The 20225-nt window shown below is 37.7% G+C and overlaps 1 protein-coding gene across 4 annotated transcripts in view; it reads right to left on the reverse strand.

Moving 5' to 3' along the window:
* Positions 1 to 5697: 5697 nt before the first annotated feature.
* The window catches only part of LOC117178064, a 374841-nt gene continuing 360313 nt past the window's right edge, over positions 5698 to 20225 (reverse strand). For 2 of the 4 annotated variants that reach the window (XM_033369287.1, XM_033369286.1), the window contains 2 exons: positions 11524 to 11565; positions 5698 to 11298 (listed from right to left, as the gene is read on the reverse strand). In XM_033369287.1, coding sequence (XP_033225178.1) covers positions 10120 to 11298; positions 11524 to 11565 — 1221 coding nt within the window. In that variant the 3' untranslated portion in view covers positions 5698 to 10119. Of the gene's footprint in view, positions 11299 to 11523; positions 11566 to 14282; positions 14436 to 18605; positions 18825 to 20225 lie in introns of all 4 variants that reach the window. The other 2 variants (XM_033369283.1, XM_033369285.1) reach the window with 2 other exon arrangements.

Raw genomic sequence — 20225 nt, forward strand, 5'->3', positions numbered from 1 at the left:
ATAATAATAATAATAATAGACAAACACCAGGTAAGGCAGTGGTTATTCGCAGTTATAGTTGCGGTGAGCAGTCGTGAGGGAGATACCCCCAAAAGCTACGTGTTAGCCAAGGCCCTTAAAGAAGGATGCAAAGAACTGTTCGAAAAGCAGAACAAAATTGAGGATTTTACTCGAATTGGAATGAATTTTACCATAAAATTATTTAAACCGAAAAAGCCGTTCGTCCATTCTTTGAATCCTTCCTGGACCTTGAAGGTTAGCAGCATAAAGGTACCGACCCAGCATTAAGGCTTCGAATCGTGCCGCGAAAATTGAAATCGAAGGGAGATGCAGGGAATTAGAAAGCATCTGGTTTTTTGGTGACTGACGTAGATTCGAGGGCCCTTAATGCGGGCTCGCTACCGGGTAAAAACTGGTTACAATAATGAGTCTACCTGTCCGCAGCTGTCTGTGTAGACGACACAGTGAGCGTTTTGAGGGACCACGTGGGTCCCGACAGTGGCTAAGGCTGCTAAGGCGATCCACATGCAGCAAACGAGGCAGTGTTCGTACAGTTTTTGTTTTTCCATTACCATTTCGGTCGAGTTCAGTACGAAAGGCACCGATAACCAAAGGCAGTTTTATATCGCCTCAGATCACCCAGGTACATGTCCGAAGAAGTTTCGAAACAAGCCACTCGGTGGATCAACATGGATTGCGAAATGTTCCTATCAAATTGTCAGGGGGTGCGTTTACCGTACGGGGTTTTTCGATTTTACCCAAAACAGATTTTCCAATCAAGAATAATGTACCATAAACAAACCATTAATGCACAAATCATATGTCAATATATCGTAATGTATAAACAATTTCGAAAATTTTGTTCGTCAAGCGAAAATAATTAAAATTTCAACCATGTACCAGGGTGTGCATTTTTTTTCCACGGCGGCAGTGCACACGTACCAAGCCAGCATTTCAAAATGTATCCAAGTAGGTATCCATCGATGTCACAATACGCATGTTTTCAGAATATAACATGTTTTAAATATTTTTTTTATATATAAAATAAACTCAGGTAGATCCGGTGAGGGTTTTTTTTTCAAAAGTAGAACATAAATCACATTTATAGGCATATTTGATTTGGTAGTGCATATATTTGAGGGGCGGTCAAGACGCGGTTTAGTTTTCGTGATATTTGAAGGTTGATTATTTCCGGATTTCGGAGAAAGTAGACAATCGCCACACGATAGTGAATTTATAGAAAAAATTCATCATCACAGGTAGAGGTATTAGTTCAGATTGTTACCAGTTCGGGATCAGTTTCGGGATCAAGGTTCGTGCATGACAGGGATTCATTGGGATTGGAGCGTAAGCGTTGCAGTTTTCGGATAGTGTTCATTCATTCGGTTCAAAGTCGTGCGGCGTCCAGGCGAAGTCAAGCATGAAACAGAAATTTTGAAGAGAAATAATGAAAGAACATGAGTTACATGCAGTCGTGCTTGACAGTTAAACTTCCTTCAAAACTCTTTCTTGCCATTTTTTGTATTTATTTTCAACTTGTAATATGCTAAAGTAACTAAATCATCTATTCAGCCATTCTTAAGAAAAACAGCTTAAAGGATAGATCAGTCTAAAGTATAAAAAATCTTCTCTTTAGAATTTCTCAAGAGAAACAGCTTAAAGGTTCGTTATGGTATAGCAAAAAAATTCTCTCTTCAGCTATTCTTAAGAAATCTTCAGTAATTCTTAAGAAAAGAGCTTAAAGGCTAAAGTAATAAAAACCTCTTTTTCAGTAATTCTTTTTAAAAAACAGCTTAAAGGGTAGCAAGGCTAAAATGAAAAAATTCTCTTTTCATCCAATTTTGAGAAAAACAGCTTAAAGGATAGGTGAGGCTAAAGTAACATAATTTACTCTGCAACCATTCCTAAGAAATCTTAGTAATTCTTAAGAAAAACAGCTTAAAGGATAGGCAAGGCTTAAGTATAACAATCCCTTTTTTAACTATTCTGAAGAAATATAGGCAAAGCTACAGTAAAAAAATACTCTCTTTAGCCACTTTTTAAAAAAAACAGCTTAAAGGATAGACAAGTCTAAAATAGCAAAATGTTCCTTTTCAGCCATTCTTCAGAAAAACAGCTTAAAGGACATGTCAGGCTGAAATAACAAGGATAAAGTAACAAAATCCTCTTTTCAGCCAGTCTTAGGAATAATAGATTATAGGATAGACAAGGCTAAAATAAGAAAATCCTCCAGTTAAGACATTTCTAAGAAAAACAGCTTTAAGGACAGGTCAAGCAAAAGTAACCAAATCCTCTCTTCAGCCATTCGTAAGAAATCTTCAGTAATACTTAAGGAAAACAGCTTAAAGAACAAGTCAGCCTAAAGTAACAAAATCCTCTCTTTCAGACATTCTTTAAGAAAAACAGCTTAAAGGACAAGTCAGGCTAAAATAATAACTTCCTCTCCTCAGCCATTCTTAAGAAAAATAGCTCAAAGTGTAGGCAAAGCTAAAGTAACAAAATTCTCTCTTCAGCCATTGTGAAGAAAAACAGCTTAAATGATAGGTCAGGCTAAAGTAAGAAAATCCTCTCCTTCAGCCATTTTGTAAGAAAAGCGGCTTAAAGGATAGGCCAGGCTAAAGTCACAAAATCCTCACTTCGGCCAAAAACAGCTTAAAGGATAGCACAGGTGTTTTCCTCAAGAGCGAATGAAAAAAGAACCTGATTTACCATATTACAAGGAATAAGAATCCAAAAAATATCTCTAAAGAGTGTAAGACTTTAACTCTAATTTCATGGTTCGAATTAATAAATAGAGAGCGGATTAGCGCAACTCTGAAGTTAGTTGGTGCGTCAGACGATTTCGCAGATGCGCTAATCTGTTCTCTAATAATAAAGTTTAAAAAATGAATAGGGCGCAAATTTGAAGGAAAAAAAGCTATATTTAGAGTCCCTTTTATCATTTTTCCTTCACCCAGCGAGACCAAGGAGTTACTCTTAAATTTGTAAATTCGAAACCTTTTTAATTTAAAAAATTCTAGTCATTTTCTAATTTAATTTTAACTTCATTTCAATATAAAATATTTTATATTGCATTTTCAAGAGCGGATATTAAAGATGATAATTATGCTCGGTTAGGTTTCATTTAAATAACTGAAATTTATTGCACTTAAGTTCTCAAGCGTTAAAAAATAAAATGTTTTGAAATTTCATGCAACGAACAATCAAGTGAATATAAGTGTATGTTGCAATATCCTCTTTTTTTAAGTTTAAGCAGATGGTAAGTGAAAATAAAAGAGGTATGATTAGATAAGTAAATTATTAAATTGTATAAAAAAAGACGATGGAAGCATGCAAATAATTAAAATTAGTTTAAATAACGAAACATCATTAGTGAGCTTTCCAATTTCTGTCCTTCATTTTATAATAAAAAGTGTCATGATATGTGTATGGGTTTAAATAAAAATTGTCCATGTTAATAATTGTAAAAAATGCGTAGTGTGTCCATTTAACCAGCGTGTACTTATTAAATAAATTCCTTAAAAATATTAAATAATTAAAATATATTTTAATTATAAAAAAATGTTAAATATTTTCCTAAAGTATACATCACGAAAATACAGATAAAAAAAAAGCGAATACAAAAAACGATTTTGACAAGAATACAGTAATTAAACTCAAAGCAATTTAAGTTTACTACTTTTCTTATAAATTCTAAATACTTATTTTTGAATTACAAGAATAAATACTTAAAGCAATGGGCAATAAAATAATTTTACAAAATAAAAATCTGAAAAAATATAATTCTAAAAGGTAAAATCAAATATAAAAGGTACTTGAAAGCTATAAAAAAATATATATTTTTCAAAAATACATGTGGTAACATCATAAAGTATAGGATAGAAATAAAACTACAAAGCTTTATTTTGTAAGCAAAGTTTACATACGCTCTACGTTAGGATGCCCAGATAAAATTTTATATTTTCCTTTATTTAATAAACAGCAACTTTTTATTGGGCACCCTACTCTACGTAGAAAAAACTGCATCAAAATGTAAGTTTTTTGATGAGAAAAGTATTTTTTCTACATGGAGACTAAATGCAGATTTAGGGAAGGTGATTTGGTTCATTAACGAGGCGTGCATTCAAACATTACTCGAAAATTGCAGGTATTGCAAGGAAGGTGTTTCAACAGTTTCAGGATTTTGTTAGAAAATGGAAACAGGTAACCTGATTCATGTAACTTATTCAATAAACTGAAATATGTTCTAGACATTCTAAACAAAAGATAGAAGACAACGAGAAACAAATCGTGTTCATGTTTCCTAAAAGTCACAATAACTTTTCACAAATATCACGATTTTTCTCAAAAATAGAGCGACGCACACCAGGAGATGTGCGTCGCTGATTCAATTGGGGGCTTCACAAGAAAATCGATCAGATCCGTATTTTCTCTTTCGATCCAATACGCACCTACTAAATTTTGGAAGTACTTCCACTCTGTGAATCCCCTGTCGAATAAGCGACGCATATCTCGCGATATCTCTTAGTGAATTGCAATACAAAGTTGTAATTTTGTTTAGCAATAAAATATTGCTTCCCTAATTTTAAAAGTTACTAATACTTACTTTTCTGAAATAATTCTATATTGTAAGAATTGGAGGATTGTCTAGAGTTTTGTAATTTGATTTTCATGGAATATTTCAATTTTGGTATCATTTAGAAAATCGAAGATTGGTATCCTGAATATGAGATACCCCACATTTTCCTCTGAGCTTCGACTTTGCTCTTTCAAACACTATAATCCGATGTGGCGATTGCTGGAACTGGGGAGAAGGTATTGACGCGATCGAACCTGAAACTCTTCCCAGATATCGTACGTGGAGCGCGACTCAAGCGCAGGAAAGCTTTCGAGGGGATTAAGAAGAGCAGGAAATATAGCTTAACATCGTCACAGGAAAGTATGGAAAGGTTATCGATGTACGTACGTCCGTATTATAGTTGTAGTGGTTTTCGTCATACTGAAAGCAGCTAACATCTACGATATTTATTATAGACCCTGTGCTTGGCTTCTCAACGTGCTTCTCTACCAAAAAATCCTCACACAATCTTTCAATTTTAAACATTTATATCCGGAAATTCCTGCAACTCTCGCTAGATTTTTCAGGCAGCAATGTTCTAATAATTCAAAAGAGGGGAAAGCTTCACTACAAGCAGAGTAAATTCGTTATTTACAGAATTCTAAGAGAAGAAAATCGTTTTCATCACTTTGCGATATTGTTTTTTGCAGCAATTCAATAGGGTTAGGAACTGAGGTAGCATGAAATGTAGAGAGAGAAAATATTGGAGGATTTTGTGGCAGAGTCACGATGCCTGATGAACTGAAGAGCTAGAGGAAATATCAGTCAAGCTGGACTTGAGTGAACACGTGATAAATCCGTACACAATAGTGCTCGGAGCGAAAAAGAGGCGGACAATAAAAAAAAAAAAAACAGAAATCGCAAGCACCAGGTCAAAATAATAATCTCCGAGGATATATTATCAAACTTTGGGAAGCAGGAAGCGAGGCTAAAGGCCGTGAGCATAATGGACGCCATAATATAAATGAGTATACACGAAGTATAATATAGATAATAATTATTATATACTGGGATTAGCTGATATGGAAGGATATTTTTTTTCTGGTTTGATAGAAAAAGAGATGAAATAAGAAGAAGCATTAATAAAACAAATATTCATGCATTTCTCAAGCATTATTATTACAAATACTGGCTGACTCCTGACAAAACCCCGCGAGCGTGCATGCGCAAAATCGCATTCGACCTCGTCTCTCATAGTAGATAATCTACTAGAAAAGGTCAGTCACAGAGACCTACAAAATCTCGTAAGACTAATGTACAACGATTTTCGTTACTAAGCCAATGGGCTACGTGCGCACCTAATTAATACAAGGTGATGTAATTTGCGGGTTAAATCGGCACGAATGCGCGAAGCTTTGCATTTGCATTCCCGGGGACGCACGAATATAGCGTATTCGAGATGTATATATAGTATATAGATATTATACATATATGCATAAGTCCGTGTACGTGTTGGTGTTTTTCTTGTGTGGACGCGCGCGCTTTTTTTTTTTTTTAATTAATCATTACGTACACGAAATAATTGTTGATAGTAGATTACACAATAATAAATACTATCTGTATCCACGTCTAACTTCACTCTACGGGGTGCTCTACCTTCCGAATTGTCATTTTTTTTGTCTAAAAGCACATTTCCTAAGAAAAAAAATGCAAAAAACTTTTAGGATCCTAAATGTTTTCTAATTAATTAAGTAACTCTAATTTCTAAAGTAATCTGAGAAAAATAATGAAATAATTTGTTTTGTATATTTTTAGTTGAATTGCACGAATTTCAAGGAATTACTTTAAACTCTCAAATAACAAACAACATATTAATTTGACAATTTTTTTTTTTATAGAAAGTTTTACTTTCTTTCACTTACAAGACTTACAACACTCGTCTTCCATTTCAAAATAATTTTTCTCTAAAGTAGACGTCAGTTATTAAATACTTCAATTTGAAACGACTAATAACAATGTAAAAATATTCAAACCAGGGATCTTTAAGTATTACACATTCCCTTTTTGGTTTCAAAAATTCTGCTACCTCCCTCTTGCATAATAACACACATAAATAATGAAAATAATCAAGAATTTATTCAAAAAGTGACTGAACATTGAAATTATTTCTTTAAAAACCTTACATTATATTCAATTATAAAATAAATTAACAATAATATTTAGACGAAAATGGACAAAATACAAAAAATTTATAAATATACAATTGTAAAATATTTTGGAAGGCAAGCACCCAGTAGAAATGCGTGTATATGTATATTATATCTGTATAATAGCGAGGCCTGCATGAATGTTGAGGTCTTTGACTACTTCACTTTCCTTTGAAATTTCCTTCGCAGAGGCCTTCTATACCTATATATACTCAATATATATATTTTATGAATCAGGTTACACCACTATTTGTATACAATATATATATTTATATATAGGTATTTTTAATAAAGTACGCGTTTCGTTGCACACAATTTTTATGCAACCTCTCAATTATATTGCATTGTATTTTACGTGTATGTTTTTATATGTGTATATAAATTAGATATATATATATATATATATATATACTATATGTATGTTTATATAAATGTAATTGTAATTATAATATGCATCATATATATGTATATATATTTATAAGTATTCTCCTCGTGTGATAGGATTATCATGTTCGTGTATAACACGAATGTGTGCAGTGGTGTGTCAGTGCAAGGGAAGGCACTTCCGCTATTTATTAGTCCTGGTCCCCTCAGCCCAAACATTTTTTCTTCTCTCGACTCAAAAAAAAAAAAAATTCTAACAGGAGAATTGAAAATACAAAAACATTTAGAAGTCAATCTATATTAAGAATTTAAAACACAATATTTATTGCAATTTGGAACCGTTACAATTCACTAATCTAGAAAAACAATAAAAAATAAATTCTCTGTTTAAACTCTCTTTTGTACAGTATTTAAAGCCTTAATTTCGAGAGCAAAAAAAAATCTTGGGCTTTTGTTTGACCAGAGCTAACCCTCTCGTGTTTTTTCTAACTTTTATGAAGAAACCCTTCATGTTTTCTAAAAGTCACAATAAATTTGTTTGAATAGAAACATTTTTCTCAAAAAGAGAGCGACGCACATCGCGAGATGTGCGTCGCTGATTCAACTAAAACTTCACAGAGTGAAATTACATGAAAATCGGTCAGATGCGTATTTTTTCCTTTTGGTCAAATACGCACGTAATAGATTTTGATGTGCATCCCCATTCGAATCAGCGACGCACATCTCGTGACTTGTCTTTATCAGTGAATTGCAATACAAAGGGTTTTTCACTTTAGTAACAGTTTAGCAGCAAGAGGCCATGAATTCTTCATTTCTAAGAATCACACGCGTAGAACTTATGCAAAACTTAGATTTGTTTCTGTGTTTAATATAATGTACGCGTGCATAATTACTTAGGACTTTATGCTGTGTTACATACTACGTATACTATCACATTGACGGTTCTTGAACTTTCCAGGCGAGATGAAAAAAGCGATTGCCTTTGAGTAATGAAAAAATAATTAGGGACCTTCTCTTTCGCCATTGGAAGACTGCTGCATGTGTTCGCAAATCTATTATCAAGTTTTGTGCGGTACTTTCCCGTCGGAGTTTCACTTTTTTCATCTCGGCCGGAATCGAAGCCCTTCAGGGAATAAAGCATACGCTCCGTATTTGAATTAAAAAGATTTTCTCCCCAGAGAATGTTTCTGAACAAGCCGTGCTGGAAAGTGTGCCGTTATTTCCTGGAGTTCTTTCAAAATATGACCGTCGTACAGCTCTAACCTATACATCATGATACAATGTGAAATCCTACGTAAAATCTACGTCGACACGTTTCCTCTCTCTTGCCTCTATTCGGTTATCATACGGGAGGATGAACGTATAAATGTGTATAATTGTTTAAATGTGCGTGTGTGTGTTTTTTTGTGTAAATTGTAATATAGTACGAATTTATATTATCTCGACATCTTTCTTAAAAGGAAAATATGTACATATACATATATATTATATATATACGCCAAATCTAGACCGTTCAAATCACTGGCAAGTGTTTGTTGCATATGCAATAATGTAAGTAATAATCATAATCATAATCATAACGAACAACGACAACATTGATTCTCTATTCATTTTCCAAATTCTCCCTTGCATACTTCAATCCCTGAATTTCCTTCTTCAGGGGCGTTTAGTGTGAACTTGTGAAAAATACGTTACACCGAAACGCTCCTTTTTGTTTTGAAGGATATTTGTATGTTTGTGTGGATTAGGAAATACAAGTGAACTCGCACTTACGTCATCTCTACTTTTTACGATTTATCTAATATTTATCGAATCGTTTCGGCTAAGTGCTGTTGAAACTTGACGTTTTACGCAGTTCACCGTGCTATCGAACTTTCCCGAATTGAATCGATTAAGGGCAACGCGCGTCGAGCTAACTAATATATATTTAAAATCTGCTAAAAACTAAATTAATATTATCTGACGGGAAAATTAGATTTTCACGTCGGGCAAGGTGCGCCTTTCGAAAATAATTGCTGTAATCAGAATCATACACGTCGCAACTGGACGAGACGTTAAAAGATAAAACTCGAACGACTAAAATATCAACACGTAGAATGCCGCGTGCGCTTCCAAAGACGGCAAACTAAACTGAAAATTTCGCATTAAAATGATAACAACTTTAATAAAAATATTTCTATCTGCGTCGAACCCGCGAAACGCGAAATCCGGACTGAAGACCACTGGAAAATTGGTGTAAAAGTCGAAATTCGAAGCGTGTCAGTCGAGTGATTAAAAAGTGAATCGCTCGATCAATCGCGTCAAGTAGTCAAATAGTTAAAAGGTCCGATTCCAGTGGAAACCTCGCAGTCTTGAAACATTAAAACCCCTTAACACAGTTTGATAAAAAGATTATCAAAAACTCGGACGTTCACAAAAGCGCAAACGTCGTAAAACGATCATGAAAGGAATCGAAACGTCGCTAAAAAGACTTCAGCCATGAGTAATCCTGAAAAAGGGATGCGCGGTATCGGGTCGATAAGGCACTGTTTACCGACAATGTCTGACTAGAACACGAATCTATTTCTGGAACTTTGTAGTTTTAACGTCGCTCGCGAACCTTAACCATTATCACCATAAACTCAATGATTCACAACGAACCGGATACCGATCCAACCGATCGACGGTGTCACGATATCTACTCTATCCGAAAATATTCGAAAGTCTGAAATTATTCTTTCAGTTAGGTCAATGAGAACAAATCGAGAACGCCTTAGGCCGATGAGGTCTGTTAATCCTTCGCGAGGGAGGGAACCTTATTTTAAAAATCCTTCCAGGTAAAAAGTCTTGTTCATCGAACCTTATCATCTATTCAAAAAAATCCGAGCACAGTACACAAAGCGTGGCACGATATTCAAAGAAACCGGTTCTCCGGGATTTTTGTAAAAGGATGATAAAATTGAAAAACCCTTGTCACTAGAACCCAGGAACTTAAGTAGTCTTCATCTTTTTGTAGGGTTGCATAATGACACCGCTGCTGTTAGGCATTGCTACCTGAGGTTGGGCCGCTATCGTCGCAGGACTAGCAGTCGGTAATTGGGGCAATCCCTGCATTTGTGACGCGACACCTTGCACACCAGCGACACCTGGGAGCATCGTCGCGTAAGGATTTTGCAGATAGGCTGAATGGACAGAGGCTGTGGGGACTCCTTGAAGGGATGTTTGCATGTAAGGATGTGAGGAGGGCAGCATCTGTTGTCTGATGAGGGAGTAGGGATTGAAGGTAGCGTTGGATGGTTGTCTGGGATAAGCCAGTAGTCCAGCCTGGTGGAGTTGATGGGAGGTGAGTCCACCACCGTGGATACCAGCAAGGCCAGACATGACTTGTCTAGGTGCAGCGGTGCCAGGTATCGCGCCGTGCGGATTACCGACCGAGAGGGCCTGTTTATTGAGAGATACGCCAGTGTAATTTAAAGCGTTGAGTGGATGATTCATGGCGTAGGACTGGGAAGCCTGAGAAAGTTTTATCGCCTTAGCGTAATTCTTCTGCGCAACTTCCTTCGCGATAGCGGCTGGATCTAAGGAAAGACAGGGCCCCATTCCCAAGGAGCTCAGAACATTGATGTTGGCCATGTTGGCCATGGTGTAGTTGGCCATAGATGTCATGTTGGCCATGTTTGCCATGGACGCCATGGACACCATCGGGTTCATTGAGACCACATTGGGCATTGAGGTCATGGCCATCGAGGTCATGGGACTCATTGAAGGAGGGGGAAGAGCCAATTGATGGTTCATTTGAGGCGAAGTCGCGTGATTCAATTCGGGAGAGTTCTGGGTGTTGTCAGTGTCGTGATTAGCGGCTAATTGTTTGTCGCCGCTGGAAGCCGCGGGCGGCGGCGGAGGCGGATTGTTGGGATCCAGTAGGAGCCCGTGACCATTGGTGTCAGCGTTCACCGCCGCTCCTTGGGACTGTATTGTGTTTTGAACCGACTGATGATTTGAGGATTGGGCGGGTAGGGGTGGCGTTCCAGTGTACTCACATGACACAGGCACGAAGGGCTGCTGGAGCTGCATTAACTGCTGATAGGTCGTCGCACCGGTTGGCTGATAAACCGGCACGCCGGACTTGTCGCCCGCGGGACGTTTGTACGGAACCATTCCTGGGAAGGCCTGAAAACAACAGTAAAATAGGTTGATTAGGGGAGGCATCAAGTTAGCCTCCGTTTTATATCTCGTGCGCTGGTGACCCTGTCCTAGTCAGTGTGTTAAGTCCAGTTAATGTTGTCTAGAGACTTTTGTATTTCTGTGTCAACTTAGCTATTCAAAATCTTATTTTAGATAGAGATAGTTATAAAATAGATAAAAGTGTCAATTCTGTGTGTTGTCTGCACTTACAAAGTTCTCGTAGTAGAACGACCCGACAGACTTCATGTCCATCTGCAACAAAGATAGGTTTGGTTTCAAATTTTATTCAGGACAAGGTTGTACTTATGTTTCTCTAGGAGGTGGAGGAGGGTTTTGGGATGGCGCAGTAAAAGTTGTGCCGATGACGCAGCTTGCAGCGACGTTCCCAAGCGACGAGGTATCCTTCTTGTATGCAACTGTAAAATCTCTACCTTGGAACATGTCAGAAGAACCAGCCATTTTCAATGAGCGCGAACGTTATCTCGGTGACTGTAGCTAACTCGTGATATATATTCTTTCTTCGCGCACGAGTATCTTTCAATGTGTGTTCACGTGTGTATGCGAAAGAGAAAGAGATCAAGAGAAAAGACAAGAAACGGGTCCGACCGAGTGCTGAAGCACATGTGCACGGCTTGGAATTTGCTCGAAAAAAAAACGAATGCAAGTGACCCCGACCCCGAGAAAAATGCGGAAGTAAAAGCCCAGTTTTTTTTGCAAGAATTTCAAATAGTCCGAGAATTTGAAATAAAGAAACATAGAATTGAAACTGCAGTCATCAAAGCAGATGAATGAAAGGGTTTATTTAGAAGCTTTGATTATTGCAGTTTCAATTCTGGGATTGTACCGGAATTCAGTTTGGTTATAAGATTTGCAGAAAAAATTGAAAAAGCAAAATAAAAGATATAAACGAAGAATTCAGTTAGAAGCTGCAACGAGATGCATAAGCCCATAAGCTAGGAGACGCGAGATAAGATAATAGTGTAATGATTTTTTACGGATGTTGCAGACTGACACAGAGGAAAGCATTAATGTTCCTTTTCGTTGAGAAGCGCGAATTGAAAATATAATTAGGTTAGTCAAATTCGTACGAGCCATGAAAAATAAATTAGCGTTTGGAGAACCAGACACGCCCTCTTTTTATATAAATTATATGAGAATTCTACATTATCTGTAACTTCTTAAAAGAAAATTGTGTAGCTGTGTTGGTGTTGAATTTAAATTGAACATTAGGAGACTAGTTTATACTAAAAGCAGATTACTTCAAATAGAAATAGGCAGGTACTAGCGGTGCCAACATTAAAGGTAAATGGGCGTGCCTAGTAAAAATAAATCTTGACATAAGGTCGACATAGCATAAATGAGAAAGGACTCATAAACTTGAACCTGCGTGTTTTGATGAAGAAAAATAAGGGTAGCGAGTGTGTGTAAGCGATCTACAGTGCTTTTTGGCAAACACGTGACTTAATGAATGAATGGTGGCTATTAAAAAAAGAAATCGGATCGTCGGCCAGTAGTAGTATCACTGATTTCTAAGAACACTCGGTCATCATCCAGAGTGTCGAGGAGATGACGTTGCACCATCACCTCGGGATCGCGAAAGCACAACATGCATCATCGGCGCAAGCTGAATATCATAAGGATCAAACTACCAAGATCGGATCTTATTTTCTTCCTTAATCTGCACCCAAAAAAATCAGGTCAAGAAAAGAGATCGATCATGGTAGTTAAAATCAAATAGTACTGGCGTTGCACTCGTATCTTGAGTATTTTAAAATCATTTTTAGTTAGTCAAGAAATATTCAAGGTGAAGATTTTTATTAGAGATACGAGTACAACAAACAATCATCAGCAACAATTTCTCGTTGAAAATCAGATTGTAAAATCGCCGATGATTTTTGGCCGAGAAATTGCCAAAGGAATTGACAATAATTTGTAGGGAACATCAGCCGTGAGGAATCCCACTGCAACAATTTAGACAATCTGATTACTGTTTTTCTTTATTTTATGTAAATTGATGATTGTGCGGTGGATTCCTCTCGGCTGTCGTCCTAAAATGGAGAAAATAAAAAAGACTAGACGTTGGTAAGCGATCTATAAATACATTACGAGGCGTAAGCTCTGAACAGACAACATCGCAATGAACGAACAGAAAGAAGCGAATATACAAAAAAGGAAGATATCTCAAAGAATTTTACGCATGTTTCTGAAGTAAGCCAATGGTGTGTCAAGTGATGCAAAGATATTGCGAGTTATGAGAGCTGACCAGTCCTTTCAGTATCTTACATGTTTTACCACTACAAGTCGCCAAGATTTTATCAAAAGGTTGGTTTCAATTTAGAGATACATAAATCAGATTTTAGTCAAACTAGTTTTAATGATGTAAGGATAAAAGAAACTTAATCTACAACATTTAAAACACAAATAAGCATTGAAATCTTCAATTGGAAACTTTAAAAATATTAAATGTCCTCAGCGACAAGTGTGAAGGGCTCAATTTTGTTAGACAAAAAAAGGAAATAACAGGAGCTAGAGCTCTAAGCGCGCTCGACAGTGTATTCACAATCGCAGTAAACTATAGGTATCTGTAACTTAATCGTATTCACTACCCAGGAAACTCGAGAACTGTTGCACCTATCACTGGTAATTGGAAATTTAATCGATCAGAGCTAATTTGATTTAAACTTGGATTTGCCGTGTCAATTAGTTTTGAGCGAAATACTGAATTAAATTCTCCTAACAAAGATATTGAAAATAAATAGAGTCTTTTTGCGCAAGCCCCTCTGGTGGGACTAAATGATGACTAAAAATCCCGGCGACACGTCACTAGAGGCGCTTCCATCGCGCGCCCCAATCTATTTCTATCTTTCGTGAGAATTGAGATTTTTCAACCGCGACACTCAATGTGGAACAGTATCCCGATTTCCTGCTACAAAAGGGAAAGTGTGTAGTTCATGCATAAGCCGTGGTACCATTAGCAGATCATCATTGGAGTCGCGCATCCGTTTCTTGCCGAGCTCGATGCCCGCCATATTGGCGTTCTGGAGTCCTCCGGGCACCGCAGAAGCCGGCACACCACCGCCCATGACGCCAAGTCCAGGCACACTATTCGGCATTGCTGTGGTCTATCGATCGATCGTTTCAATCGATTATCGATCGGTGAGATGGCGCGTCAATCAATTCCAGCCCGCAGCAGAACGACATTCATCGTTTTCGGCCACAGTTCGGTCGATCGTTTGTTCGTTCGTTCATGTTCGGGCAATTCGGTTCGGCGTGCGTTAATTTGGCAGGTAGCGAAGCGCACCAAGGTTTTCAGCAAGCATGAAGCATCGTCAGGCGAGAGGGCAAGATAAAAATCAAAAAAAGAAAAAAAGTCCAGTTGAGGCTACGTTAGGCAGACAGTCGCATAGGTCTTAAACGTCTAATATCATTTTATATTATCCATACGTTAATTCGCTATGCGTGCGTCCCAACCCTTCCCAAAATTTCAAAAATACAAACACGTCTAATACATATTACTCTATTAACTGAAAATTCCTATATCGTTGTAAATTTCAATTTTTGAGTCAGGGTTGAGATGTTGCGTGTCCTTGATTTCATATCGGAACATTATACCGCAAACAATGAGAAGAAAATTGGTTCCTACGTTACTCACGAATGTAGTATGCGATCTATTGAAAAAAGCGACGCTAAAAAAAGCAAGCGTAGAAAAAAAGATTGTGACAGAAGGTCCAAATAGTGTTCTACAACCGACTGGGGCAACTGGTGCGGGCGACGCACTACTCGTACTATGAGGAAAGTTGGAACCGATAACTACGATATGACTGGCGTTTAAAGATCCGACGTTGAAATGGACCGTTGACTGAAAATAAAAACATCGACAAACAGAAAGGTAGACAGTATAACACAGCTAGTAAATCGTAATCATAAACTGTAACTAGAAATAATTGTACCTATATACAAAACTGTAACTACATACAAAATGAGAATATAATAAGGAAAAAGAAATCAGTGGACTCGAGCAGCGTCCTAGCTCCACTGAGATCGCCTAAGGCGCTCGGAAAATCTGTAATAAATTATCAAACAAATTTTAATTTCCATCACCCTTGAAGTCTCCTCGTCATCATCATTGGAGAAAACTTCTTTTGTCATTGGAAGAATCGAATCTAACGATCTCCTGAAATTTATGAAAACATAGATTATCACAGATAGTACAATTTATATCAGTCCTTAGATCAGTGTTGCGCTGTAAGTGTACGTCTGTTCATGTGTACGAAAACGTGTCCATGAATCCGATTACTGAGTAGTTGTTGAAATGAGAATCGGTGAAAAAGGTAGTCTTGTATGAATTGATTTGTTTACTTGTTCGAGGTTTGGTGTGTACACTGACAAACATTCAGGAGTGACGTTGCAATCCCAAAGAGTGCATAGGTTGAATTACTGACTCGATATGTTCACAAGCGAAGGTGCGTCAAAAAATTCTTTTTGCAAATGTTACCTTTCCAGTAATGATACTAAATTTGAAAATAACGCACCCTGGCCGAAAAGGGTACCTTTAGAATGTCGAGAATGTGTTTGGTTTTATGTTTTTCCAAGAAATAACAAAAATGATGATGAATGCACCCCATTGGAATTGAAAAGCACTTATACAGAACGAAACTTCCCTGCTAACAAGCTGGCCTGCCGCAATCCGTGAGTTTTCCTCCCTTGTATCCGGGTGTGGCGTCGACTTCCGAGTTCTGGGCGTTGTCGCTGAAAATGTTTTCCCGGATATCGGCCGACCCAAAAGTCGTGTCTGTCGAGTTTACAGTGTCTGGAGTGCAGTGTATACCGTGGTAGAAACAAATTTTGAAACTTTTCTCATTTTATTAACAACTCCTACCAATATTGATTCGGTTTACCTTGGACCATTGAAAACCTGATGCTGTGTCTCGATCCAAAACAAGTCAATCAGATAACAAAATATCATTACTAGAATTTTAGAAACAAGACTTAATGAGTTAACTAATGAAAATAATTGAACACTGAATTAGGTAGAAAATCAAATATGAATTTTCTTGAGACACAGCGATTGATAATTTGGCAATCATGAAGGTTGAGCTTGCTTCTCCGACGTCGATTGGTCGATCCTGTGACACGGTTGGATTATCGAACGAAGAGGAATACGTGGCAATAGCGAAACACGGCACGTAAATTTGACAAGTGGAGTACATTCACATGTTTATATGTTTTTTTTACACATGTTTACCCACGACACCCATGGACCCATCGAGTTTTTACAGAGCTCGAGTGTAGCGCTTGTGTGGGGCAGCAAACAGCAGCAGGGTTGATAGCCGGGGTTCGTGCAGCACAGCTTGTCAGCAGGTTGGTGTACGTGTATTTATGAAAAAGGTATTCACTACTTTTATTTACAGTTAGAAACCGCACTCCATTTCCCCCGATTTGAACAAGCCCAAAATTCAATTATACGTACGAGAAACTAATGCATTTCAAACCAAACAAAAATTGACTAAAGTGATCAGCTAAAGGGAAAGGAAAATTTATCATTTGAGAGATTCTAGATCTTTAGAGGGATATGGAGTGGGCACTATTGCGAAATAACGTATTATATTTATAAACTAGATAACCGGTCAGGTGATTGGTGTATTGCGACTAGGTAATTGCACCTGGATAGCTGCGATAGGCTGCTAGAAAGAGAGAAATAGAACAGTGGTGACGGTGATGATAAAAAGATATCTGGCTGTTGTACTACTCACTACACACTACAATCACGGCTGGTATCAAACAGGATAATAGATGGACGAACACAAAAGCAACAAACTGGTAGAGTGAAGAGATCAACTCATTTGATAGATCAAATCATAAATATAAACATCAGAAAATCAATCAGATGTAATTTTGCCGCGGTAATCATACTGACGAACAGACACGAATTCGATTCACACAAGAGTTCGATTCGAGCGTTTAGATCTTCAAATATTAGAATAGATCATCATGAATCAGTTTCACTGAATTTCAGGATCAAAGTAAATAAATTTTCAGAACAAAGTTTTCGATGACTATGGAAACGTTTGTCAGTATAATTACCTTCGGCAGGACTACTGCGCAACGTTTAGCCAATATCGTACCGAATATCAAGTAGATTACTTGTGATTGTAGAATTTGACAAACTTTAGAGAGACGCGAGTCTACTGCGGTCAGAAGAAAGCTTAAGATTCGTCGTGGATTGGCGAAAAGCAGCGCAGCAGCGAAAGCTTCTTTGAAGCAAAACCCAGGAAAGATGAGACAAAATAACAGAAGAAAGAAGATAAAGATATAAAGACAATGCAGGATTGAGGGAAGGAAAGAGAATCTTATCTTCAGGGTATCGAAATTTATCTTTACTGCGATTTTCCTTTAATTCAAGTGATTTATGAAATAATTTATTATTTTACTAAACTTGACACAATGAAATACCTGATTTTTCATCAAAAGCTATTAATTCAATATAATTTGTTTGAGTCTGGGAATGCGTACACTTAGAATTTGTATATCGTGTCGTAAATGGTCCTTCGAGTCGGTTTGTCTGAGTGCACACTGATCATGCGCAAAAGGTCAAGGCCAATTATAGCCCACTGACGACACTCTCTACGCATCCCCACTCTAAGTAATTCAATCTAGAGTTTCACTGTTTTCAAAAGAAGACAACTTTTACCATATCTCTCCAAAATACAATTAACTGTTTTGATAAAGATTCTCCAAGTTCGAGAAGAGTCGAGAGCCATGTCATCAAATATCTTGTCTCAATTCCTTCTTTTCTCAGTCTCTTCAGAAACAAGAGAAGAGGAAACAAGAGAATCCAAGAAATCAGAGGATTGTATCTCGTAAAGAATATCATAAGCCAATTTCATCGATAAAAGTCTGGCTCTCGACTCATCTCGAAGGAAATGTCTCTTGGGTGGGAAAACTAATCAAGTTTCAGGTAAGGGTGATGGAGAGGGCAGCGAGATAGGTCAGAGGTTATGACAGAAAACACACGAGCCTGAATCAGAGAACGAGACAGACCTCTGGATTTTGGAGGGACACATTAGAGAAGCAAACCACATGGCTGATGATGAATTGAAGCAAGTGTCCAAACCAAAGTCAGGGTCTATATCGTTCTCGGAGGCGTCAACAAAATAGAGAAAGATAGAGATAAAATAAGTGGAAAATAAAGACAGAGAGAGAGAGAGAGAGAGAGGAAGATGTGGGACACATAGATAGAGAGAAAAGATCAAAAGAGAAAGAGAGTGAGAAAGAGAGAGAGAATGCATTACCGCAATGCTAGCCCGAGATTGTGTGGCCTTAATGTGGGCTTGAAGGTGCAGAGGGGGGTGGAAATAGCGGCAGGGGTCCCGATTGCATCGGCCCTTGACAGCGTCCATGCAGACCGTCACAGAGCCGTCCTCGTTCGCCTGCACCGTCTCGAGGGGGTGCGCAAACCGGCACTCCGTCTCGCCGCGTTTGCACGCCCCGCGTTGAAACTCGCGACATACCTACAGCAAGAGCGAACACGCATGGCATGGCATGGCACTCTATCTATGGGGGGGTACTTGGAAACACGCTATGGAACTAAGTATAATGAACGCTTGGTATGGGGCCCCGGATTCAAATTATTACAACGGTAGATCAAGGTGACAATGTGTAGAAAGATAAGGTATCGGTGGTCTACTTAAAGGCGAGGACGAACATGCACCGTGGATAGCTAACTACCATTTATCTAACAACTTGAATCAGAAACTCCTGCCCTCCAATTACCGATTCTAAATTTCCCGGCTCGACTCCGCTAGAGGGCAACACCTTACTGCGTGTAGGTAACGCACTGACATCTAGCGGAGAATTTTTCTTTAGCACTGCGTCAGAAACGATGTAAACTACGTCAATGTCGAGGAAGTGTCTTGAATTTATAATTCAAAGAGACTATTGCACAAACTTTATCGAGATGTTGATGTTTTTTTCTTTTTTTGAAGAGGAGGTTTATATGAGGGAAAGAAGTGTTTGATCCTAGTTATTATCAAGGCTCGTAGTTTTAGTCTAGTTTCTAAAATTGGTTCGCGTTTGGAGTTTGCTACTACTTTTTTTTAAAGCTAGGATTGTTTAAAATTTTTTATATTGGAGACTGAACTTTCCTTCTGAATCAACTTTTCAAAATCGGACCAAAGGTACAAGAGCCTTGATTTTGACTGATTGATACCACACAAACTCTGAGGTAGAACAAGGTTTTGGGAGAATAATTGTTTCTATAACGAAGAAGTAAGCGAGCAACAAGGATTAGATTACATTTGTCAGATCAAAGACACTAAATTTATTGAATAAGAATTCAGTCACTATAACAAAAAGATCTCTCAGAATTGTAAAGGATCAAGTCAATCGCTTCTTTCTTGAAAAAAATGGAGCTTTCTTTTAATTTTGAACTTTACACTTAGTTGAACCTCAGTGTTCCTATTTAGCTTCTTCAGATTGTTTATGATCTCGTTTATGATAGAGTCAAAGAATGAAAAATCTAGAGTTACCAATTTTGGAAAAGTATCTTCAATCGGTGGTATTAATCGTCATAATAGGTAAAAACAAAACTCCACCCAATAACCACGGTAGCACGTTTCTGCCAATAGACTAATGCTAGCGAGTGTTTAGCGGTCATAGCACGTGCCGAAACTGTCACGATGTACAGGCAGATCTATAGAGTACTTGGATTGGTAATGGAAGATAGAGAGTGAAAGGATTTGGGAGCCAGGCTTATAACGCATCAAGTAGCTGTTGGCCAAGACCGAACTACTTCAGAAATTGTCACAAGACCAAGAGATTTATTGCTCAAATTTGGATCATAATTTTGAATTGAATATGATCCTAAAATTGGGAGATAAATCCATTAGTATAAATGTTCTGATTGGATCTTC

The sequence above is a fragment of the Belonocnema kinseyi genome, chromosome 8 (genome assembly GCF_010883055.1).
Source record: "Belonocnema kinseyi isolate 2016_QV_RU_SX_M_011 chromosome 8, B_treatae_v1, whole genome shotgun sequence".
Classification (NCBI taxonomy): domain Eukaryota; kingdom Metazoa; phylum Arthropoda; class Insecta; order Hymenoptera; family Cynipidae; genus Belonocnema; species Belonocnema kinseyi.